Source organism: Papilio xuthus, unplaced genomic scaffold (assembly GCF_000836235.2).
Source record: "Papilio xuthus unplaced genomic scaffold, Pxut_1.1 DF827870.1, whole genome shotgun sequence".
Classification (NCBI taxonomy): Eukaryota; Metazoa; Arthropoda; class Insecta; order Lepidoptera; family Papilionidae; genus Papilio; species Papilio xuthus.
Genome location: NW_013530779.1, coordinates 1134492 through 1161403, shown reverse-complemented (window position 1 = coordinate 1161403; position 26912 = coordinate 1134492). Strand labels below are relative to the sequence as shown.

Below are 26912 nucleotides of genomic sequence, written 5' to 3'. Positions count from 1 at the left end.
AACTTATTGTACAAAATGTATAATGTATTGTACAAAATGTATAAGTTATTGTACCAAATTTATAATTTATTGTACAAAATGTATAACTTATTGTACAAAATGTATAATGTATTGTACAGAATGTATAATTTATTGTACAAAATGTATATAATGTATTGTACAAAATGTATAACTTATTGTACAAAATGTATAATTTGTTGTACAAAATGTATAATTTATTGTAGAAAATGTATAAGTTGTTGAACAAAATGTATAATTTATTGTACAAAATGTATAATTTGTTGTACAGAATGTATAATTTGTTGTACAAAATGTATAATGTATTGTACAAAATGTATAATGTATTGTACAAAATGTATACTGTATTGTACAAAATGTATAACTTATTGTAGAAAATGTATAATGTATTGTACAAAATGTATAACTTATTGTACAAAATGTATAAGTTATTGTACAAAATGTATAATGTATTGTACCAAATGTATAATGTATTGTACAGAATGTATAAGTAATTGTACAAAATGTATAATGTATTGTACAAAATGTATAATTTATTGTACAAAATGTATAACTTATTGTACAAAATGTATAACTTATTGTACGAAATGTATAAGTTATTGTACCAAATTTATAATTTATTGTACAAAATGTATAACTTATTGTACAAAATGTATAATGTATTGTACAGAATGTATAACTTATTGTACAAAATGTATATAATGTATTGTACAAAATGTATCTTATTGTACAAAATGTATAATGTATTGTACAAAATGTATAAGTTATTGTACAAAATGTATAATGTATTGTACAAAATGTATAAGTAATTGTACAAAATGTATAACTTATTGTACAAAATGTATAATTTGTTGTACAAAATGTATAATGTATTGTACAAAATGTATAATGTATTGTACAAAATGTATACTGTATTGTACAAAATGTATAACTTATTGTAGAAAATGTATAATGTATTGTACAAAATGTATAACTTATTGTACAAAATGTATAAGTTATTGTACAAAATGTATAATGTATTGTACAAAATGTATAATGTATTGTACAAAATGTATAACTTATTGTAGAAAATGTATAACTTATTGTACAAAATGTATAAGTTATTGTACAAAATGTATAATGTATTGCACAAAATGTATAAGTTATTGTACAAAATGTATAACTTATTGTAGAAAATGTATAATGTATTGTACAAAATGTATAACTTATTGTAGAAAATGTATAATGTATTGTACAAAATGTATAAATTATTGTACAAAATGTATAAGTTATTGTACAAAATGTATAATGTATTGTACCAAATGTATAATGTATTGTACAGAATGTATAAGTAATTGTACAAAATGTATAATGTATTGTACAAAATGTATAATTTATTGTACAAAATGTATAATGTATTGTACAAAATGTATAATTTATTGTAGAAAATGTATAAGTTATTGGAGAAAATGTATAAGTTATTGTAGAAAATGTATAAGTTATTGTAGAAAATGTATAAGTTATTGTAGAAAATGTATAAGTTATTGTAGAAAATGTATAAGTTATTGTAGAAAATGTATAAGTTATTGTAGAAAATGTATAATGTATTGTACAAAATGTATAATTTATTGTAGAAAATGTATAAGTTATTGTACAAAATGTATAATTTATTGTAGAAAATGTAGAAGTTATTGTAGAAAATGTATAATTTATTGTAGAAAATGTATAATTTATTGTAGAAAATGTATAATTTATTGTAGAAAATGTATAAGTTATTGTACAAAATGTATAATTTATTGTAGAAAATGTATAAGTTATTGTAGAAAATGTATAAGTTATTGTAGAAAATGTATAAGTTATTGTACAAAATGTATAACTTATTGTGCAAAATGTATAATGTATTGTACAAAATGTATAACTTATTGTAGAAAATGTATAATGTATTGTACAAAATGTATAACTTATTGTACAAATGTATAATTTATTGTACAAAATGTATAACTTATTGTACAAAATGTATAACTTATTGTACAAAATGTATAATGTATTGTACAAAATGTATCACTTATTGTAGAAAATGTATAATGTATTGTACAAAATGTATAACTTATTGTACAAAATGTATAATTTATTGTACAAAATGTATAACTTATTGTACAAAATGTATAATTTATTGTAGAAGATGTATAACTTATTGTATAAAATGTATAATTTATTGTAGAAAATGTATAAGTTATTGTACAAAATGTATAAGTTATTGTAGAAGATGTATAATTTAATGTAGGAGCTGTATAATGTATCGTAGAGTGTGTATACATTTAGAGGGTCTTAAATACCTCAATACCTTATCATTATGCGGCGACTTGCGCGGCTTGGGGGCAGCCGTTCCGCTGACAGCGCGCGTGCGCATCTTCACTGATGTGTCCATTTCTATCGGAATCGGCTCGAATTCTGAAAATTATCATTTACATATATAAATAACGGTTTATTTGCCTCTATCTTTACATAATATTAGCAGATTTTTGTTAATTTACTAATATTTTTTGTATCATTCCAATTAAGCTCTATGCTTGTGCTGGGATTTACAATAGTCGAATGCCGGGATTCCAACCACCGCCAGTATTGACTATGACCTGGTCACATAACTTATGGTAGGCTCCGAGACCCTCAGTGGGGACTACAGTGAGCTGATGATTATGATGATATAGAGAACCTTTCAGTTATATGAGGTCTCTGTGATATATACCTTTATCAGCAGCTAGATCTAGCACGTAAGCGGCGAGGTTGGCAGGTGAGACGCCCAGGGCGAGTGCTGCCGCCTCTCTCGTGACCTCACCTCGCTGCAGCCGCTCCAGTACATCCGCCGGTCCAGCGTGCCACAGCTCCCGGGTGCTGCACACACTGAATATTGCTGTTTTAGTACAGATAGATAGGGAGACTCAAGATGGATCTGGTCAAGGATGCAAGGGTATCCTGGATGTGGTGATCTATTGGGAAGGTCTTTGCCCAACAGTGGGCATCATATGAATGAAAAGTTGAAGGTAGATAGTGGGTAGGTACTTTTAAACATTATTAGAATCCTTTGGCACAAATGTCGCGCTTTCGTTACAAAGTCAAGTGTCATATTTGTGAGGGGATATAAACGTTGATATTTCGTTGCGCCAGTACACCGGCAGTGTCGGATTTTCTTGCAAACAGTAGATCTGTGTTGATCTGAATCGTTACATAAGTAAATATCACAGAGTTGTTGAGCTATGACTCAATAGACAAACTACAATTTACTCTGAAACTGGTAAATACTTAAATTATTTACTGAAAATTAGTTAAAATTACTAATTATATACAATATTACTTGATTTTACCAAAAAAAATAAAAAAACAGTCAAATAACGTAACTATCTTTATTTATCGTTGGTTTCCGAGACCTAAAATATCAATATAAAACATAACATCAGGAATTTGAGTCTCAGAAACCAACTTTAAGTTCAAATACTTATACATACCGGTATGGCCGGTTGATACATCCATACACATCTCTGTACCGTCCATACAAAGTGCCGTAGCTGACGCCGAGTAGCTCCGCAGCGTGCTTCATCTCCAACTCCTTGAGTCGCACCGCCTCCATCACCTGCACGACATCCGGAATAATATTTGACATGTGGAATACGGTATACCTAACAGAATGCATAATGACAAATGCAATAAAAAATAAACAAGTTCGTAGATGACTAAACGCAGTTAGAGTTGCCAGTTGGAATAAAATGAGACAGATGCAATGAAATGGCGACAGATGGAATAAAAATAGCCAGATGGAATTAGAGGTCCTCGGTGGAATATAAGATGACAGAATGAATGAAAATTGCAAGATGGAATTGTAAGTGCTTGGTGGAATATGACAGATGGAATTAAAGATGCTTGATGGAATATAAGATGGCAGATTGACCAAACGATACCAAGGGGGAATAAAAGATAGGTATAGATGGCATAGAAATATGACGAAGTGGAATATGACAGATAAAATAAAAAGACAGAATTAGAGATTCGAGCTGCAGTTAGAGATGACGGGTGGAATACTCACCTTCTTGACGTAACTCTCCTCCCAGAACTGAGGCCGTCTGCCGTGCTGCAGATAATCGTTGAGTTTGACGACGTCCGTGAATCGAGGGTCTATTTGTTTATTTTTACCCGTCGGGTTCGGATTTGCTGTGAAAATGGACTTTATTATATTGGAGTTAAGGTTGATTTTGATTTGCTATACACAAGAAGTACTTAAATCTTACTTCTATCTACTACCAATCATCATCAGGTTATAGGTCTTCACTGAGGGTCTAACCTACCCTAAGTTAGGACTAGGTGATAGTGAATGCTGTTCCAGTGCGTCACTTCACACATATCTTTGACATTTCACAGATATGTGCAGCATCACGACGTTTTCCTTCACCGTAAGAACATACGATAAATGTACATATGTAAAACATATTGGTACATGGCGAGATTTTATTCGTGTTTTATCGATAATCAACTTAAACTTAACTTTTTCTATCGGTAACATCATATTTCATCATTTTATTAGTTATTTGTACTTAAAGTTCCAAAAAACACAATTTAAAAATAAAATACTGAGCAAAGCTCGGTCATCCAGGTACTATAATCTAGTTGGCCACACATTTCCAAATTTTCAATTGAATTAAAAGGAAATTATTCAAATGTAGATATTAGTTTTTTAACGTCCGCTCTATAAATGTTTTCTCTAATGTCTGTGGTGATTGCTATTGTGGTTTGACTTACGTATAAGAGTGAATGGCTCACCGGCTGGCCCCGCTGGACCGGCAGTGGTTACTGTCGAACTGGATCCAGTGTGAGCGGTACTGTCTTCTGAATCTTCTACAAACAGACACATGAAAATCAGACTTCAGACCGACCGAAAATGTTTCCCGGAGTAAAATAAAAATTGAACTAGAGTCAATTTACATTAAATTCAACTATTTAAAGTTGTGTTCAACCAATATAATTTATGTTTCAACAATTTAGAGTTTTGTTCAACTATTATTCAATTCATATTAAATAAATTAAATAATATTTATTTTAGTGTGTTTCTTATATGTTCTGTACTTTAATTTCAAACAACATATAATGTTTTTTATTGTTTTTTTTTACTTACATGAATGCTGTGATTGTTTGTAATTTAAATATATAAGCTTAATAATTAAGATGAAACCTATATACTATGTTAATTATACATAGTACAAATGTAACATATTTCTAGCAATCTTAAATAAGTAAATAATAGTTTCAACAATTTGGAGTTATGTTTTGTACAGACCAGCACTATTGTCGCCGTCCACACGTAAACTGGTGCTCAGAAACGAGCCGATGTCAGCCGGCGCGTCAGCCCATTCATCATCTGATCCTTCTCGTGACCATTCCCCGCTGTCTCCAGCTCCCCAACTGACCACACGTTCCGCGGATATGTCCTACAATTTATATTACTATTGCATCATCAGCTCACTATACGTCCCCACCGAGGGGCTCGGAGCATACCCTAAATCATAGATGACTAGGTCGTAGTCAACCACGCTGGTCAAGTGCGGGTTAGTTGACTTCACACATATCTTTGAATTTCTTCTCAGATATGTGCAGCATCACGATGTTTTCCTTCACCGTAAGAACATACGATATATGCATGTATATTTCGAGAATCGGTTCCAACGATTTTCATAAAATTTTGTATATAGGGGGTTTCGGAGGCGATAAATCGATCTAGGTAGGAATCATTTTTAGAAAATTAACAAAACAATACAAATAAATTAAAGAAAAATAACAAATAGAACTGAAAAATATGACTCTTCCTGACATCTATTGTCGAATAATAATACTATTTTTCTGTGAGCAACTAATTGCTTTAACGACACAACAGAAGATGGCGTTGTTTAATATCGAAAAATATTATTCATATTTCATCATTTTATTAGTAATTCGTACTTAAATATAATTTCTAAAAACACTATTTAAAATAAAATACCGAGCACAGCTCGGTCATCCAGATTTTAATATATAAATAAAAAAAAAATCTTACCAAATTTCCATGTTGCCATTCTCCTTCCCTATAATAATATAAAAAATCTGTGAATATTTTAACTAGAAAATAAATGTATGCGTAATATAGGCTATTTTATACAATTTTTTATAAAATTACTAGCTATCGCCCGCGACTGCATCCGCGCGGAATTAAAAAAAAACTTAATTATTAGCCAATGTGTTCTTCCAGACTATGTTCTATATATGACAAATTTCATCAAGATCCGTTGACCTGTTCTGGAGATATCTTCAAACATCCATCCAATCCCATGTTTTTTAAGTAATTTTACTAAATAACCTAGAAATAATACGTCAAAAAGACTTACGTTTTAGGCGTCAGTGATTCCTCATCCGTATGTTCAGTTGCGCTGGTAACACGTTTTCTCTTCGGACTTGGACTTTTACTATAAAAAAGCAATTATAAAATTTTTAATAAGAATAAATCCAGTCATATTATAAACTAACTAAACTCCATCTGTACGGAATTAAAAAATAGTAGCCTATGTATTCTTCTAGGCTATGCTCTACTTGTATGACAAATTTCATCAAGATCTGTTTAGTTGTTCTGGAAATATCTTCAAACATACATCTAAACATTCGCATTTATAATATTAGTAAGATTTTTAAGTAGATCTTTATTAATTTACTGATATATCTTGTACCATTTCAACTTAGCTCTATGCTTCTGCTAGGATATGGTTTACGACAATAATCGAATGACGGGATTCGAACTCCCGACCTCATGATCGGAAATCCGTACACTTAACCATTAAGCTATTGACGTTTAAATTACTAGTCTATGTGTTCTTCCAGACTATGTTCTATATGTATGACAAATTTCATCAAAATCCGTTGAGCTGTTCTGGAGATATCTTCTAACAAACATACATACAAAGATCCGCTATGTTTGTATGTGCTAAATAAACTCCAAAAGTACTGAATCGATTTGAAAAATTCTTTTACTATTGGGAAGCTAAAATATTCTTGACATAGGCCATTTTGATTACTAGACTAACTATCGCCCGCGACTCCGTCTGGGATTTAAAAAAAATTAATAAGTAGTGTATGTCTTCTTCCAGACTATGTTCTATATGTATGACAAATTTCAACAAAATCAGTTGAGTTGGTCCGGAGATACTATCTAACAAACATCCATCTAAACATTCCCATTTATAATATTAGTAAGATTTTTTTAACGCGTTAATTCCTAGTTAAAAATTACTTACGTATCACTTTCTCTTTTAACCGGACTTGTTTTTTCTAATAGTGGTAGCTTTATTAAAGGTGGAGGTCCTCCTAAAATAAAAAAAAATACATTTTTAAAATAACCCAACTATAGTTTCACACGTAACCACCCTTTTTCTTATAAAAAAAGGATGGGAATTGGAAGTGGACATTCCGGATGAGAGGATGCATGGAAAGGGAAGATATTTTTTTTCCGTGCATCCTCTCCTCCGTCGATTAAAGTTAGGCAACGCATATGCAATTGCGTATGTCTATGGGCAACGGTCACTTCGCTATTTCAGCGAATTAAGGTGGCTGCTCGCTCGTTTGCTACCTTATTATATAAACAAAAGACATATATGATATGTTGTATAGTTGGTCTCAAAAACCCACTATAAATATGAAACTTACCGTTAACATTAAATTTTTCAGTTGTCTTAGCTTCTTTACTTTCAGTATGACTCGTCTCCGAATCCCGTTTACTCCGAACCCTGGTGTCTGTGGTCTCCGGTCTCGCCTCCGGTCTCGTCTCGATCTGTCTTTCTGGTCTGGTCTCTGGTGTGCGTCTTGCCTTTTCTTGTTGCTTCTCAATTATCTGTGATTTATCTTGATTCAAAGTTGTTGTTGTGATAACGCCTGAAAAAAACAAAAAAAAATCAAGTTCAAAAGGATTTCGTGGGCGTTAAAACGTTGGTATAAATTATATGGTTGACCATGACCTGGTAATCTAACTTTGGGTAGACTCCGAGCCTCTCAGTGGGGATATAGTGAGCTGATGATGAGGGCTTGGAATCTACCGTAAGTTATATGACTAGGTCATAGTCACAGCGTGGCTTCACACATATCTTTGAATTTCATCACAGATATGTGCAGCACCACGATGTTTGCCTTCACCGTAAGGACATAGGACAATTCTAAATCAAAGATTCAAACCCAGGACCTGCAGATTACACGTCAAGTGCTTAATACCTAAGCTACCAACACTTAACCTTCTAGAGATACCTTCAAATAAACATCCATCCATCTAAACATTCGCATTTATAATATTAGTAAGAACTAAGTTAAGTGATGGTAGCTTAGGTATTAAGCACTTGACTTGTAATCTGCAGGCCGCCGATTGCCGATTCATCCGCGTTTGTAATTTTCAAACGCATAATTACCTACCAGACAGGCTATAAGCCGTGATATTTTGTGCCTATTTGAACCTGACGCATTAGAAATTCAAATCAACGAGATAAGAACATTAACTTAAAGTGACAGTTTTAAGTGGGAATGAAAAGTTGTTAACTCCTAATTGCGACCTATCCAACTATATAAGTCAGTGTTTTTGGAAAGATCTAGTAAAATTACTCACCAGATTCACAATCGGGAGGTTCATCTTTGTTACTCCACCGTATATCCGTCAGACCTTTGATCCTCAGCTCCTCTGCCGTCTTCAACAGACTCGCCAACTGTGACTAGATAAAAAAAACGCGTTAAACGCAAATATTCCATAGGAATGATGTTCCCCTTTGAACGCCAAGTTCATTTCCCATATTTACCATCTAAATTCACCGAAATTGCGAAGCGATATGCCTATAAACATACGCAACTGAAGTGCTGCCTACCTTTAATCTACGGAGATGACGCACAGATACAGAACATTTCCCCTTCCCATACGTCAACTTCTCCGTCAAATCCCCATTTCTTTCCTTATAACAAAAAAGTGGGAAGGGAAAGACTAAAATTAGGCCATTTCAGACTTTACTTTCAGAGTAAATCTTTCAAATTGTACGCTTCAATTTTTTTTATAAGATAAGGGTGCAGTCGAGCAGCGGGAACACCAAGGTGTTCAACGACGCCCATGGACATCTGCAATACCAGAGTAACTGCTGCGTTGCCGACCTTTGAGAAGATAATACGTACGCTTGAAGGACCCAAAGTCGTAGCTGTTTGGAAATACCACCGAGGACAGACAATTCTACAAAGCGATTGTCCGAGACAGGGAGTTCCAGAAAAACTAGAAGATTGTCTATTGCCAGCCATAAATAACTAATAATCAATAAACTTTAGCACTTACGTGATGTACACTCATCTCTCCAGTATACATGTAGTCGAGTAGTGCGCGTAGATGCCGCGGCTCAGCCCCGTCTATGACCAGTACTGGCTCACCATGCGCCTCGTGAGCGCCAAGTAATGCAGCCAGTAGTTCCGAGCATGCCGCGAGTACAACTCTGCAACAAGTATCTCAAACTATCACTTGGAGTACCGCAAGTATTGTGTTTAACTTTACATATCTTTGAAATTCTTCTTAGATATTTGGAATGGGCCTTGGGCGAATATTTGTGCCTAGTGCGGCGAAGGATCGGGCGTAAATTAAACCAAAAATCTCATACTAATTTTGACAAAATTGATGAAGATACGAAGGTTGCATTCGAAATTTACGCATCGTAAATTAACAGTTAAGGATATAGCTTCCCACTTAAATGTTGTATAACAAAAAGCCATCACAAAAGCTCTAATTCAGCACGTATAGCCTGACAAGGATATCCTAACCCGTTTAGTGTGTCAAACTGAATTACGTCAGCTCACTAGCGTCACTCTGTTAATATCAGTCACAAGATCCTTGTCGTACTATATCTGTCTTGTATTTTTTATATAATGCTGTCTTAAAGTGTTGGCAACCCTAATTGTGACATCACAACAGCCTAATAAAATAAACAGCTTAGAAAATGTGATTAGTCACAAACGATAAGGCGTGTTCTTTTGACCACACATGGGATAACTTTAATGGACCAAAATCATCATTGCTCAGGCATATAATACGATTGATTTATCCGGCCCGTTGGTCAAGAATAAAACTAAGGCTCTCCGTACACAAGACGATTAAAATTTCCATTCCGACATTCACAAAACATTTCTGTCACCGTCGCTTACTATTTGTCAATATCGTCGTTACTAAAGTCGTTGCGTTGAACTTTTTGTTAATACGTTATAGTTGTGTAGTCACCTATGCCTGACCGAATAGACAACTCGGTTCGACGATTCAACATTGTCTGTACGGAACAGGATACAATATCAGATTTAAAGATCGTTGCTTTGTACAACAGCTTATAAGCGACGGTCTGTATGTATCAAACAGTGCCAATCCTTTATCGGACTATAACTGTCTTGTCATCCTTGGCTTTTTTATGTAAAATAAGATGGCAAACGAGCATGCGGCCATCTGACTTACATCTCAACTAGTAATAGGACTGCCCATAGACATACGAAGTAGCCTACCTTTAATCGAAGGAGAAGGAGACAGATAGAAAGAGAATATTTCCCCTGGCTATGTGTGCCGTCCTCCGATAAATCCCCATCCTTAATAAGAAAAGTGTGGAAAGGGTAAGAGGACTAAAATTAGGTGTCCGCACTTATTAGACGGTACGCGGAATTGGTTTTTTTTTATATCATAAGGTGGCAAACGAGCGAGCGGCCACCTGAAATCGCTGAAATAGCGAAGTGACCGTTGCCCATAACCATACGCAATTCCATATGCGTTGCCTACTTTTGATCGATGGAGGAAAGGATGCACAGAAAGAAATTATCTTCCCTTTCCATGAATCCTCTCATCCGGAAAGTCCACTTCCACTTCCCATCCTTTCCTTATAAGAAAAAGGGTGGGAAGGGAAAGAGGACTAAGTGAGGCCTCCGGGACGCACACTCATCAGACGAAACGCGGAATTGCTTCCACTTCACGGCTGTCTTCTGTGTGGTCGCGTTATTTCACCTCTATTCCAAATTCAACAGAGTCAACCACGATATCTGAGCGTTACAACAGACCAGATAAATTCGTTGGACTATTTGATATATCGACCTTTAGTTTACTATACAAGTGTCCAGTTGATTTATATTGACAATTAACAAGATATCCGTAGCGTGTAAGGAATACATTAATTAAATATATCTTTAAATTGCTAAACGTTACTATAGCAACAAAAACATGAGGTTTTAAGGTATTAGAAAATAATGTTTAAGATTTTAGTGAAGAAAAACTACGACTGCATTCGCGCAAAATTAAAAAAAACTTAATAAGTAGCCTATTTATCTTCCAGACTAGATTGTACATCATCAACATCATCATCAGCTCACTATACGTCCCCACCGAGCTCGGAGTGTACCCTAAGTCATGTGACTAGGTCATAGTCAACCACGCTGACCAAGTGCGGGTTGACTTCACACATATCTTTTGAATTTCTTCTCAGATATGTACAGCATCACGATGTTATCCTTCACCGTAAGAACGTCAAATGTTCATATGTAAATCGGAAATCGAAAAACACATTAGTATATGGCTGGATTTCAACCCAGGATTTGCAAATTGTAAATCAAGTGCTTGACCCCTGAGCCACCGACGCTCTTTATTCCTATGTTCTACATCTATGCTACATTTTATCAAGAGTCGTTGAGCCTTTCCAAACATACCTTCTAACAAACATCCATCTAATTATTGAAATATTCGCATTTATAATATTAGTACGAAGTTAGATAGTAAAATTGTCTTTTTAATATTATAAGGAGGCAAATGAACAAGCGGCTATCTGAATCCTACGAAATGGCGAAGCGACCTTTAATAGACGGAGGAAGGATCGCATATAAAGATAATCCTCTTCCCATGCATAGCCTCTTCAAACTTACCCTTTCCCATCCTTTTTAATAGAGCGGGAAGGGAAAGAGTACTAAACATAGGCCTCTGCACACTCATCAGACTGTAGTTGGTATTGCTTCCACTTGAGTCGTGTCTTCTGTGTGGTCGTATTACGCTGACAAGCCGATGTATTCGTGCAGCTTGTTGTTACTGATGTCTACCACTATTAGTTGAAACTGGTGAAGCAGTATACATTATGTCAATGGATTTATGCAGTGACTAGACACCCACTTAAACCGGTTCAAATTCCTATTCCCTGAATTGGTTAATTTAAATGGTCATTTGACAAACGCTCGTTAACTGGTCTATAACAATCACAGTTTAAAAAGTATAGTGGAACCTTCTAGGGTTGTCAACTTTTCGACACGAATTCTTTCGTCGTCAGAACATAAATGTCCCCATAGAGGGTTCAGAGCCTACCCTAAGTTAGGTGACTAGGTCATAGTCAAAAACAGGCCCATAACGGGTTGACTTCACATACCGTTGAATTTCTTTGCAGTAATGTGTAAATTCAACCCGTACTGGACCACTATGGTTGTCCCTAACATATTATAATTTAGACTCAAACTTCGGTAACGACGTTTTCTTGCAGGGTCAGATCTAGCATTTCTGGCGCCCTGAGCGAAATTTTTGCTGCTATCCTCTTTATTGTTAACTCAGGCGTTTGCGGCCCTCTTATGCCCGATGCCCTGGGCAGTTACCTCACCTCGCCCTACCCTAACACGCTACGGTTTTCTAGTATAACGAACTAAATGTTTTTTTTTGCCATTTTTGCCAGCCCTATTTTAAATACGTGTTTATAAACATATTTATACGTTAAATCAATGATTAAGTCCGATGCTAATCAAGAACTTTAGTGGCCCTGTGAGATATTTATACGATGCGACCGCTCGTAAAATGATTGTAGAAATTCATGTCATTCAACATTTCTTATAGTTAACAGTTACATTACGTACTCATAATAGTTGATGTAACCCATAATATAGATATATTTGATATAAAGGGGACTTTGATTAGATTATTTGACAATTAATTGTAAAGTTGGATTTATTAAATATTTTTAATACTTAACACCATAACTGGTTCAACCGGATTTCGTATCGTAAGTGGCCTGTTATAGTAAATTTTAGTATGATATAAAAATGTCAAACGAAAACGCTTAGGGATAACATACACGGATCGCTACAAGCAATCTGTATCGATACTTAACAGTGGTAGAGCGAGCTTTATCATCTTCGCACGAATTGTCCCGGCTCGCCCGGTGAAATACCACGACCACACAGAAGGCAGGCGTCAAGTGGAAGCAATTCCGCGTTTCGTCTGATGAGTGTGCTTCCCGGAGGCCTAATTTAGTCCTCTTTCCCTTCCCACCCTTTTTCTTATAAGGAAAGGATGGGAAGGGGACGTGGACTTTCCGGATGAGGATACATGGAAAGGGAAATTATTTTATCTTTCTGTGCATCCTCTCCTCCGTCGATTAAAGGTAAGCAACGGGTATGCAATTGCGTATGGCTATGGGCAACGGTCACTTCGCTATTTCAGCGATTTCAGGTGGTCGCTCGCTTGTTTGCCACCTTATGATATAAAAAAATACTGAAAACTGAGGTCCGTGTATAATCACCATTTATTACAAGGACACACCGCATTTTACATTAAGAATTTTCGTACAAAAGGCAAGTTACAGAGAGGACATTACAAGCACTTAGAAATATTTTAATCAAAGTCAAATTAGACAATTGAAACTGTACCAGCTGGAAAGGTTAATTAGTATGTGTTGTGCCAGACTATGTTCTACATCTATACAAAATTTCAGCGAGATCCATGCAGCCGTTCTAACATAATATTAGTATGATGTCTCCTTACCTATGTGCTCTAAGCGAGACGCCTCTTATGTTCTCTGGCTCGACAGTATCCTTGTTGGGTACTTGTGTTGCAAAACTCGGCGAACAGTACAGTGTAACGTCGCAGAATCGCTCTGAAAATAAAGAGATTATTTATTAGTGACAGCTCTGTATGTTGTTTAATCTATTTACTTTTAGACTTTATTAGTTAGAATCCTTTGGCACAAATGACGTGCTTTCGTTACAAAGTCAAGTGTCAGATTGATTAGTGAGGGGACATAAACGTTGATATTTTAGTAAGACTAGTGTTGCGACACACCGGCACAGTGTCGGATTTTCTTCCTAAAAGTACAAATATATATGTGATTAAAAACACAAAACATACGAGGAATGAATAAAGCACTTAATTAGTAGCCTATGTGTTCTTGTAGACTATGTTCTACATCTATGCCAAATTTCATAGAGATCCATGCAGCAGTTCCGGAGATCTAACAAACATCAATCCAAACAAAAGCATATGTAATACTAGATCTCGCCCACGACTCCGTCCGCGCTGGATTAAAAAATTGATAGCAGATTCGCAGAGCTACTAAATATGCATATAAAATTTAATAAAATCGGTCAAGCCGTTTCGGAAGAGACCAACATTGTGACACGAGAATTTTATATAATATATAAGATAAGTAAGATCCAAACTATAGGATTAAGTCCTCGGGCAATTAAACTTATCACTTGACTGACATTCAAAAAAAAAACTCCGAACAGCTGTAATTTAAACGAGACGATGCAATTAATAACATACGTCTAGATCATTTATCTAGACTAGCTAAAGCTAAAACGGTAAACTTAAAATAGAAAAAAATCTAATCCAGTTTCTAGTTTGTTAAGATTCAATCTTTAAGGTGCGGTCGTCAAAATGGGTGAATGTAAAAAACACGATATGACGGCCAGTCTAGATTTCTATTTAGTTTATGTTTAATAAAAGCTACCATAATTATTTTAAAATATGAATGTGGAAGGGTACACTGGTAGGGATAGGCCTAGGAAGGGATTTACAAAAAAAAAATCATTGAAAAAATTCTTCGTATGTATACAGAACCTTCTCGACAAGCACTAATCTTATATATAAAATTTTAGTGTCACAATTTTCGTTCCCATACTCCTCCGAAACGGCTTGACCGATTCTCATGAAATTTTGTGAGCATATTGAGTAGGTCTGAGAATCGGCCAACATCTATTTTTAATCCCGCGCCGACGGAGTCGCGGGCGACAGCTAGTTTCTATCTATTTTTTTTATTTTTCTAACTTTTTTTATAGGAGAAAGGGGCAAACGAGCAACGAATCGCCTAAAATTCTTCGTCTCAAAAGTAAAAGTCGTTGTCTCAGAGGCCTCCTAGCTAAATAAAATTACAAATCACCCCCAGGTCTCCCCAGCTCTACACAACGCCCCCATTTTCTTTCTGGGTCTCTTACCCCCCTTGAGACCTGCAGCGGCAACTTTGGGAAAGACTGTTCTAAAGTTTTAATACTAAAGCTTTAGATAAGATTGTTTTTATCGTCGTTTGTTGTAACATCCGTTCGATATGGATTTAAATTCTCACGCTTTTTGCAAATTGAAAAAGGTCAAAACATTATATGGACCTTAATATACAATTTTATTGGGTCCCAACATTTGATTATGTTTTATCGTCTTTATCTGCATAAATGATTATTTTCACTTTACATTTTCTGACATTTCTTTATCTTAATTTCGCAATTCGATTGGAAATTTCTCGTGGGACAGATAGCTTATCATCTAATATACAAATTTATTTACAACTAGCAAACGCCCGCGAATTCGTTAGTTCCCAAGTCCGGTCAAAATAGGCACAACCGTTCCGGATATTACTCGAAACAAACGCGACCTGGCAGACTTACAGACAGACAAACATTTTAAAACCGTTTTATTTTCTTTTGATCGCGAGTTTTTATATGTTAACACCTGGGTAAACCTTTAAGCGAGTCATTGTCTGTTCCCGACGGATGACCTCCATAAGTGACAATCTCGGGTTAGAGAGAAAACTAACACGGTCACTTGGACTCTTGGTTTTTCTTTATATCATAAGGTGACAAACGAGCGAGCGGCCACCTGAAATAGCTGAAATAGCGAAGTGACCGTTGCTCATCGACATACGCAATTGCATACGCGTTGCCTACCTTTAATCGTCGAAGCAGAGGATGCACAGAAAGAAAATATTTTCCCTTCCCATGCATCCTGTCACCCGGAAAGTCTACTTACACTTCCCATCCTTTCCTTATAAGAAAAATGGTGAGAAGGGAAAGAGGACTAAATTAGACCTCCGGATCGCACACTCATCAGACGAAACGCGGAATAGCTTCCACTTGACGCGTGTCTTCTGTGTTGTCGCGGTATTTCACAGGGCGAGCTGCACCAATTCGTGCGAACATGTTAAAGCTCTTTCACTGTTGAAATTATGTTCGACTGTAATTGATTTTTTTTTATAACTTTTTCGTGCTTAATCGATCGTAACAAGGAGTGGCTTGAAGCGAATGAGTGCAATAATTTAACCGACCTTGTACGTATCGCCACACCTATAAAGCCTGTTACAGACGTTCAGTTTTTACAGTACGGTTCAACTGATTGTTGCATACGCATTGTAACTTTTTAGTTAAAAATGAACGTCTGTAGCAGCCTTTATATATCGTTCCAATTCAAATCCTATTTTGAAACGTAGAAAATCTTCTAATGTTCCGTAACTACGTAATTCTAAATTTCTGATAAAACAGTTCTTATTTTATAAGACTTGCTTTAGCCCGTGACTCCGTCCTCGCAGAATAAAAAAATACTTTATTAGTAGCCTATATGTTCTTCCAGACTATGTTCTACATCTATGCCAAATTTCGTCAAGATCCATGCAGCCGTTGCAGAGATATCTTCTAACAAACATCCATCTAAACATTCGCATTTATAATATTAGCAATATATAAGATTAGCGAACATTTTTTCCGGGTGAATTCACAATTGCGTCCATCCAAAGTTTCAAAAAATGTTCCCACGTTAAAAATAAAACAAGATGTCTTTGGGTTTTTTATAAACCCGTACCATTTGATAAAATTTAAAAAAAAACATAACAGGGTGCGACCGTGAGAAATATAAAGGTGAGTATACATTTGGAGAGTTTTCATATTTACGTCAGAAATTAAAATGTTACTGCCAAAAAATTTGCAAAGAAAAAAACAAAAAATATAGTAAAACTAGCTGTCTCCCGCAACTTCGTCTGCGCACACACACACTCTCGTCTGTGTACACGGCGGGATTCGAATCTGCAGATTGCAAGTAAACTGCTAAACCCCTAAGCCACTGATGTATAACCATCTTTATATTATTTGTGTAAAGGTCAATGACCCACAGGGGCTGTACCATAATGACCCATACATGGGACAATTACCTCGTAAAATTTTAGTGAGGTGTTAGCATATATATTTTTTTATTTATAGTTATTCCTGCTTGACACTAATAATATATTAAAATGTATTTAGGAGATATAAAGCTTTTATTATAAATTTTATCTTTAGAATGGACCAGTAGCGATTAGGTAGAAAATACTTACCGGATGTAAGGTGATAAGTACACACTTTGCGAACGCATATTCTTTGTCATTATCAACGGCTCCTACGCATACTGACATAACTCGTTTTTTTAACAAAATTACTTTTCATAATTTTCCGAAGCGAGGAATAAAAAAATTACTTAAATAGCGTATGTGTTCTTCCAGACTATGTTTTACATCTATGATAAATTTAAAAGAGATTCATGCAGCTGTTCTGGAGATGCTTGCTAACAAACATCTATTCATCCTCTTTTATATTACTAGCTGTCGCCAGCGACTTCGTTCGCGGGGAATTAAAAAATAATATTTAGTGGTCTATGTGTTCTTTAAATACAAGAGACCGGCCAAGACTGGGTCGCTGTGCCAGCGGAATATGTGATCTTCCAGACCATGTTCTACATCTATGTTAAAAAAATTTCATCGAGATCCATACAGCCATTCTGGAGATACCTTGTAAATCACAAATTACTTTTTTATGTTACTAGCTGTCGCCCACGGTTCCGTTTGCGCGGAATAAAAAAACTTAGTAGTCTATGTGTTCTTCCAGACTATGTTCTATATGTATACAAAAATTCATCGAGATTCATGCAGACTTTCTGTAGTTATCAACCAACATCCATCTTTATTTTTTATAAAATTGTTTTAGTAAGTTTTAGATATTGCTTGACGGAAAACCTGATAACAACACTATCAACAGACCAGTTGGAACTTACAAACTCATCTGGTACGACTACCTTAGTTAATTCTATCACAAAATATGTTAAACCTTACACATAGACAACACAAAATAGACAAGGATCTTATATCTTTAAAATTGACATTCAACTTTTGTCATTTACTTTACGCCTACATGTTTATATAATATTGTCAGATTAATGTTCTCAAAATGTCAAACATTACATTACGTGTCGTGGCAACACGTCGCGTGTTAGATACGTGTTACGTGACCACATCTATCACGCTGCTTATACTATTACTTATAATCAATGACGTTCAACATGTTATTACCATACGAAGCGGCTTACGGAGTTAAGGCTGTTGATTCGTCGACACGTGAATAATTAGATTGACATTTTATAGTTCCAATTTAAGCCCTTCGTACACAAAACTATAAATCAACGCGATTCTATTAGCGGGGACTAGACAAAGTGCATTCGCTACTAAGCTATTCTATAATGAACTTCAAATATTGTTTTTTTTTATATCATAAGGTGGCTAACAAGCGAGCGGCCACCTGAGATCGCTGAAGTTGCAAAGTGACCGTTGCCCATAGACTTACACAATTGCATATGCGTTGCCTGCCTTTAATCGACGGAGGAGTGGATGCACAGAAAGAAAATATCTTCCCTTTCCATGCATCCTCTTATCCGGAAAGTCCACTTCCACTTCCCATCCCTTCCTTATAAGAAATAGAGTGGGAAGGGAAAGAGGACTAAAGTAGGCCTCCGGTACGCACACTCATCAGACGAAACGCGGCATTGCTTTCACTTCACGGCTGTCTTCTGTATGGTCGTGGTATTTCACCGGGCGAGCCGGGACAATTAGTGGGAAGATTTTAAAGCGGGCTCTACCACTGTTAAAAATATACTGTATGGAACTGACGCGCGACAATCACGTGACTTATAGAAAGTTATTCTCAGTTCTATACATTTTTGAAGTTTTTTTAGAGAATCGCTTAGTAGCGAATGCACTTCGTCTAGCTTCGCAGTACAGGCTATCGCTATAAGAATCGACAAAATTATTTAAATTTTAATGTCAATCTTATGGAATCATATGACTATTCTAATTAGCAACTAAACTTATCGAATAATTGCATAGCCCTTCAGGATAACTGTATAGATTTGCTCCGCCATCTTGAAAATTGCGAGCGACTGTTTTTGGCAATGACAGATAGAAATGTCGGCGACGCGCGCTCTAAACCTCTATGCCATTGTATTCCTCAGCGACTAGAATCGCCGGGTATCCAAGATTGTCTTGCCTTGTGTACGATGACCCTTAAAGTATACATCGACATATTTATCTGAGCCGTTAAGCATAAATGACACTAGATTATAAAAGCTCATTAACGTCCCCGTCAAAGTCCAAAACTCTTCATACTATATCAGTCTTGTTATGTTTCGTTTTTATGTAATTTTCTACGCTTATATAGGTTTTACATATATTTTGTAACAACAGTATCGTATGACATCGCCTCTTACACCGAGCCAGATATTTCTTGGATTAATCTTACTAATATTATAAACTAGCTGTCGCCCGCGACTCCGTCCGCGTGGATGTATGAAAAAAGTTAAACAGTGTAGCCCACCCATCCATCCATCCACATCACATCCATCTAAACATTCGCATTTATAATATAAGTAAGTTAAATAAAAAGCAGCTCTTCAAGGCATAAATTCGAAAAAAAAATGAATAAATATTATCCTATGTCCGTCTCCTGGCTCTATGCTACCTCCTCAACAATTTTCAGTCATATCAGTAAAGCCGTTCTTGAGTTATAAATAGTGAAACTAACACGGCTTTCTTTTATATATATAGACATAGATGCGAATGGAGTAACATAGTAGGATTTACACTTATAGACATTTTAAGTTAGAATCCTTTTGTCGCGATGGCGAATACCAAGAGTCAGAATGATTAGTGAGGGGACATAAACGTCGAAAGTTTAGTAAGGCTAGTGTTGCGCGGATACACCGGCACTATGTCGGATTTTCTTCCTAACATTACTAATAAGTCATCATCATCAGCTCACTATAGGTCCCCACTGAGGGGCTCGGAGCCTACCCTAAGTTAGGATTGACTAGGCCATAGTCAACCACGCTGGCCAAGTGCGGGTTGACTTCACACATATCTTCGATCTTCTCAGATATGTACAGCATCACGATGTTTTCCTTCACCGTAACATCGGATAAATGTACATATGTAAATCGGAAATCGAAAAAAACATGACGGGATTCGAACCCAGGACCTGCATTGCAAGTCAAATGCTTGACCCCTGAGCCACCGACGCTCTATATCTATATTCTCAAATTAATAGAGATCTTTTAAAAAAAATGTGAGAGACAAACTAAATTACTATTCAACTCCGTTCACTGACCAATAATTTGATGTCTAGTCGAAAAATAATAAATTACGTATATTAAACATTAAATTCATTTTAAAATAAACAAAAGTGAAAAACATTTGACAAACTAAATCATCCAATAACCGATCGCTTATCTGCAGTTAAGATGAACGCCAAAAAAAAACCTTCACAAATCTTTGACCTTTACAAAAATCCGTGGGAACGAAACTAAAATTTCCGGTTAGAGAGAATTAATGCAACTGCAAAAAAAAAAGATAATTCAGATCTTCAAACGTCATCAAACCAAAAATATGCACGGATCAAGATCCCAAACAAATAAAGGTGGGTTTCCATGGTGCGCATTGACTGCCTAGGGCGTCACCGGCTTTTGAATTGTACATTATCACAAAAACCATGATACCTTGAGTGTCGGCTGCTCAGGGGTTAACCACTTGACTTGTCTGCAGGTCCCGGGTTCGAATCCCGCCATGCATCAATGTGTTTTCCATAACTGAAGAAAAACATCGTAACGCTGCACATATATGCATAGAAATTCAAAGATATGTGTGAAGTCTATCCGCTCTGATCCAGCATTGACTGTGACCTAGTCACATAACTTAGGGTAGACTCAGAGACCCTTATAACTACGCTAAAGATAAAAAAATACAATGTCGCAAACGAGAGCCTAATTTCTCTAGAATTATTATAATAACAGACATTCAAATATTTCCTCTGGTTATCCTCAGAACAGAAAAAGGGAATTTCCCTTCCTAATCATTCCAACACATCGCGTATAATATCCCAGATGTATAGCGAGAGGGTTAAATTCTTGCGGGGCGATTCGTACGTACAATGGAAACCCACCTTAATGATTCAACTTTATAAAGCTTTTATTACGATTAAGTACAGAACCAACATAAAATTAGTAAACTGGGCATCATTTATACATTACTTTTTAGGGTTCCGTACCTCATAGGGAAAAAAACCCTTATAGGATCACTTTGTCGTCCGTCCGTCTGTCAAGACCATTTCTCTCAAAAAGGCGTGAAGGTATCAAGCTGGAATTTATATCAAATGTTCAGGTCTGCGGTCGGTAGGTGCTGTAAAAAAATAAAACTTCTAAGCCAACCCAATCAAAAGATACAACCGTTTATGTCGCAAATTTTCGACATTCGCAAGGGAATTAAAACCTACAGGGTACTTTTTTATTTATTTATCATTTATTTATGACATCCGAAACGCGTATAAAATAAAAATAAAGTTTTAAAACCCTTGCAAAAAATAAAAAACACAATTTTTCACAACATAACCGACAAAGTTACGTACAGACGTACAATTTTTTTTTAATTGTCTTTTCATTATTAGCTACGCAAATACATTATGTGTACGAACTATCATTTTGTTTTTAAAACAGTGGCAAAGATAAGACTAGTATGCGCCTTTTCTTATAAGGAATCGGTACAGTAAGAGCGTCAGTGGGTCAGAGGTTAAATATACTTGTAAACTACAGGTCTTGAGTTCGAATCCCATTCATGTATTAATGTGTTTTCGATTTACATGTGTACATTTATCCTATGGTCTTACGGTGAAGAAAAACATCGTGATGCTGCACATATCTGAGAAGAAATTCCTGTGTGAAGTCAACCCGTATTGGGCCAGTATTGACTATGGCCGAGTTCCTAAGTGCGGACGTATAGGAAGAGAATATATCCTTTAAGTCCTGTACGTCCCCTGCTCTGTCTATGGGCAGCGGTCACTTCGAAATGAGACGATCTTCCTAATATTATAAATGCGAATGTCTAGAGATATAGGATGTGTGTTTGAATCTCCGGAACGGCTGTATGGCTCTCGCTGAAATTTGACATAGATGTAGAAAATAATCTGGAAGAACACATAGGCTACTTATTAAGTATTATTTTTAATTCCGCACGGACGGTGCCACTGGCGACAGCTAGTAATAAATAATTTCGCGTGTAGCCATTGCATTCGAAATTTGAATATGAACATTTTGAAATTTGAATAATATCAAGTTATAATAAATTCAACAATAAACTCGCCACTAATCCGAGCATCGGATGACATTCATCCAAAAACAATTTACATTTTAATGCGCCATTTAATCCTGGGAACCGGCTAGCGTTAGTGATGTCCATATTACATAAAATTTAATGATTTCATTTAAAAAAATATATTTATTAATAAAGAAAATACGGAACCCTTATAGGATTTATTGTTCGTCTGTCTGAGAGATGAAGATGCTGATCTTTAAATCATACTCTTCTTCGTAATGAGTTAGTGTTTTTTTTTTATTAAAAAATCTTACTAATGCTATAAATGCAAATGTTTAGATGGATGGTTGCTTGTTAGAAGGTACGTTTCTACATAGTCTGGAAGAACACATAGGCTACTAATTATTGTTTTTTACCTTGTGCGAACGGAGTCGCGGGCGACAGTACCATAGCATTTAAAAACCCCTAAATTGCTAATAGAACATTAAAAAGAAAACACAGGAAAAATACATTTAAACAACTGTATTTTACTTCGCGATTTGAATTAAGTTTTACATACAATTTTCACAGAAAGTAGTAAATAAAAAAATAGACAGTGAACTTTATCATTATAAGATTTAGAATATACTCCTCATTTTATAAACTGTCGAATTCAATGCGTACCGTAAATTAAATTTATGGTACGCACATAAATATAACATGCACATCACTAGTTCAAAACACTAGTATAATCCGGATTTCTAAATTTCCAAAAGGAATTATTATTTAGAAAACCCGCAGAGACAAACCAGTTGAAGTTAATTTAAAACCATAAATATACCAAATACAATATTGGTATTTGAAAAAAGTTCTGGAAATCAAAGATCAGTGACCCAAAAAAAATGACGTCTCTAGGAGATATGTGTGTGTCTACCTATATATATATGTATAGTCAGATATATATATATATATAAATGAAAGTCGGGTTATATACACTATTTATAACTCAACAACGGAGACGGACATAGGATACTATTTCCTCATATTTTTTGCGAATTTATGCCTTGAAGAGCTGCTTTTTATTTAACTTATCTATATATTAAGTTTTTTTATATATATCCATGCGGACTGAGTCGTGGGCGACAGCTAGTTTAACTAGAGATGGGTTCGGTTTCGATTACCGATTGTTGTTCTCATAGAACTTGCAATCGAAAATTTCGTGATTATTGTTTTTGATTTACAATATAAATTATCTCTCTCTGTGCGTCCTCAAAGTCGATTTAAAGCAACATAGTTTTAACAGTGGTAGAGCCCGCTTTAACATCTTCGCCCGAATTGGCCCGGCTCGCCCGGTGTAATACCACGACCACACAGACACGCCTCAAGTTGAAGCTATTCCAATTACAATCTGATGAGTATGTCGGAGGAATTCTTTTTATTTTAAAGATATAGTTTCTTTATTACATACTAGTTGCCGCCCGCAACTCTGTCTGCGCGGAATTAAAAGTAACTATTGGTAGCAGCATAATGTTATATAGTCTAAAGCCTTCCTCTATAAATGGACTATCCAACAAAAAAAGAATTTTCAAATCGGACCTGTACTACCTGAGATTAGCGCGTTTAAACAAACAAACTCATCCGATCTATAATATTACTATAGATTTTTATTTTAGAGATATATTCAGTGAGGTTTCTTTATATTTTTAAAATTAACAGTTTCACAATACAAAAAAAAACTATTACTCCGTCTCAATAAATACATTCGTCACGCGATGTAAGAAAAAGAACTAGTAAAACGGTAATATTAGGCGCTTTACACACATAGCAACTATAATCAACTAGCTGTCGGCACTTAATTAGTGTACACTATGTGTTCTTTAAGACTATGTTCTATACGTATGCCAAATTTAATCGAGATCCGTTCAGCCGTCCTAGAGATATCTTCAAACACCCATCCATCCATCCACATCACATCCATCTAAACATTCCCAGGTATAATATTAGTAAGTTAAATAAAAAGCAGCTCTTCAAGGCGTAAATTCGAAAAAAAAAATAATATCCTATGTCCGTCTCCTGGCTCTAAGCTATCACCTCACCAATTTTCAGGCATATCGGTAAAGCCGTACTTGAGTTATAAATAGCGTATCTAACACGACTTTCTTTTATATATATAGATATTGGGCAGTCCATTTATAAAGGAAGGCTTTAGGCTATATAACATTACGCTGCGACCAATAGGAGCGAAGCGTCAGTGAGTAATGTTGCAAAAACTAGGAAAATTATTCACATTTTCGGACTTTCGTTGCGTGCGCTGCATAAACGGCTTAAGTTACTCAAAAATTATTCCGCGCAGACGGAGTCGCGGGCGACAGCCAGTGGCATATTATGTTATGTAAACGCCAGTTGTGGGTTGTCAGTTGTGGCAACAGTAGCTCCGTCTGTAAGGCGCCTAACTTGCATTTGAAAAGAGCAACCAAGCGTTACTGGTTGGATGGAAAATTGTTGCGTTGAATATTTAATATTCAAAGAAATGAACTGATAGACAAGTCCGCGATATTTATACTATTAATAAAATTGTATTGCATGGAAAGGGAAAATATCTTCTATCTGTGCATCCTCTCCTGCGTCGATTAAAGGTAGGCAACGCATATGCAATTGCGTATGTCTATGGGCAACGGTCACTTCGCTATTTCAGTGATTTCAGGTGGCCGCTCGCTCGTTTGCCATCTTATATTAAGACATAAAAAATTATTTAGCAAATTTTACAAATTTTTACCCGTCTGTCTCGCAAATCGCTTTGTTCCTGATAATCTCCGTAATAGCTAGAATGATTTTAACAAGACTTTGACTGGAAGATAGATTATATATACGGGAATATTATAGACTAATTTATTTGTTAGACTTACTATTTTTTTTATAAGCGAAGGGGGCAAACTAGTGGCGGGAACACCGAGGTGAACAACGACACTCATGGACACCAGAGGAACTGCAGATGCGTTGCCGGCCTTTAAGGAAATGGTATGATCGCTTCTTAACCCTTATGTTCATTTTGTATAGTATACAAAATATACGATCACTATAGAATAATTTTTAACTTTGTTTTTTTTTGCTTTTCTTCAAAAAAGAAATCTTGCCACGATAAGGGTTAATATTATAAATACGTATGTTTAGATGGATGTTTGCTAGAAGTGTATCTCCAGACCGGCTGAACAGACCTCGATGGAATTCTGCATATATGTAGAACATAGTCTAAAAGAACATGATGGAGACGCTATCAAATGACGTCATATTATAAACATTTTAACAATGTTAAAATGAACGATTACATTCTCCGAACCCCGGCCTATCTCACAAGCTTGACCTAAAAACACGTGACTCATTTTAAATATGAATGAGAAATAAAACAAAAAAATGTTTTATTCCACGAAGTTACTTAACTAAGGTTTAATACTTTTGGAAGTTAGCTATAATTTTTTTTATCTTACTAATATTATAAATGCGAATGTTTAGATGACTGGACATTTAAAGGTATCTACATCTTATATAAAAAAAAAGAACACATAGGCTTCAGATAATCTTTTTTTTGGAATTCTGTTCGGATAGAGTCGCGGCCGACAGCTAGTATAAGGTGACTAGGACGCAACCGTTGCCCATAGACATCCATAATTGCAGATGCATTGGCTACCTTTAATCGACGGAGGAGAGAATGCACAGAAAGAAAATATTTACCTTCCCATGCATCCTCTCATCCAGAAAGTCCAATTCCACTTCCCATCCTTTCCTTATAAGAAATAGAGTGGGAAGGGAAAGAGGACTAAATTAGGCCTACGGGACGCACACTCATCAGACTGTACGTATAATAGCTTCCACTTGAGGCGTGTCTTCTGTGTGGTCGTAGTATTTCACCGGGCGAGCCGGGACAATTCATGCGAAGATGTTAAAGCTGGCTCTACTCCTGTTAAACCCCTTATACCTATTGAAGGTCGGCACAGTATTTACTAACACTGTATAATGTTTTTGCTTGAAATGTTTTTACTGGCCGCCTGCCTGACGCCAAACCCTCCTCGGGACTATTTTTTTTAAGTAATATAATCTCAATTATATATTCATAATTAATAATCGAACTCAATATAAAAATGTTATATTTTAATAAATACGATAGAACTAAGTGAACATACCCATACTACGTGACCTATTTTTTTAGTTTTTTCGACCCCTCCCTTTCATCGGTGACCACTCGTAGTGCCATGACCCTTTAGTTTTTACGTAGTAATTCGCAATTATGATTTTTAATCAATTCAGACAAAAATTAAAAAAAAAAATAATTTTGTTCATACTCTTCTTTATAGCATATGACTGCATGCATACTTAAATTACTAGTGAATTATGTATTATGAAAAAAAAAAACAAGTAACGACTATGTGACTAAAATCTGAGCCCCCC

The 26912-nt window shown here is 35.6% G+C and overlaps 1 protein-coding gene across 1 annotated transcript in view; it reads right to left on the bottom strand.

Moving 5' to 3' along the window:
* LOC106115212 (protein jim lovell) overlaps positions 1-26912 on the bottom strand; it is an 86706-nt gene that overhangs the window by 15385 nt on the left and 44409 nt on the right. Inside the window, exons 3-15 of the mRNA XM_013308530.1 lie at positions 13832-13943; positions 9359-9512; positions 8654-8756; positions 7711-7935; positions 7302-7371; positions 6402-6479; positions 6074-6101; positions 5321-5471; positions 4786-4881; positions 4076-4200; positions 3501-3625; positions 2744-2898; positions 2342-2448 (exon numbers count right to left, since the gene is read on the bottom strand). Coding sequence (XP_013163984.1) covers positions 2342-2448; positions 2744-2898; positions 3501-3625; positions 4076-4200; positions 4786-4881; positions 5321-5471; positions 6074-6101; positions 6402-6479; positions 7302-7371; positions 7711-7935; positions 8654-8756; positions 9359-9512; positions 13832-13943 — 1529 coding nt within the window. The remainder of the gene's footprint in view (positions 1-2341; positions 2449-2743; positions 2899-3500; positions 3626-4075; positions 4201-4785; positions 4882-5320; positions 5472-6073; positions 6102-6401; positions 6480-7301; positions 7372-7710; positions 7936-8653; positions 8757-9358; positions 9513-13831; positions 13944-26912) is intronic.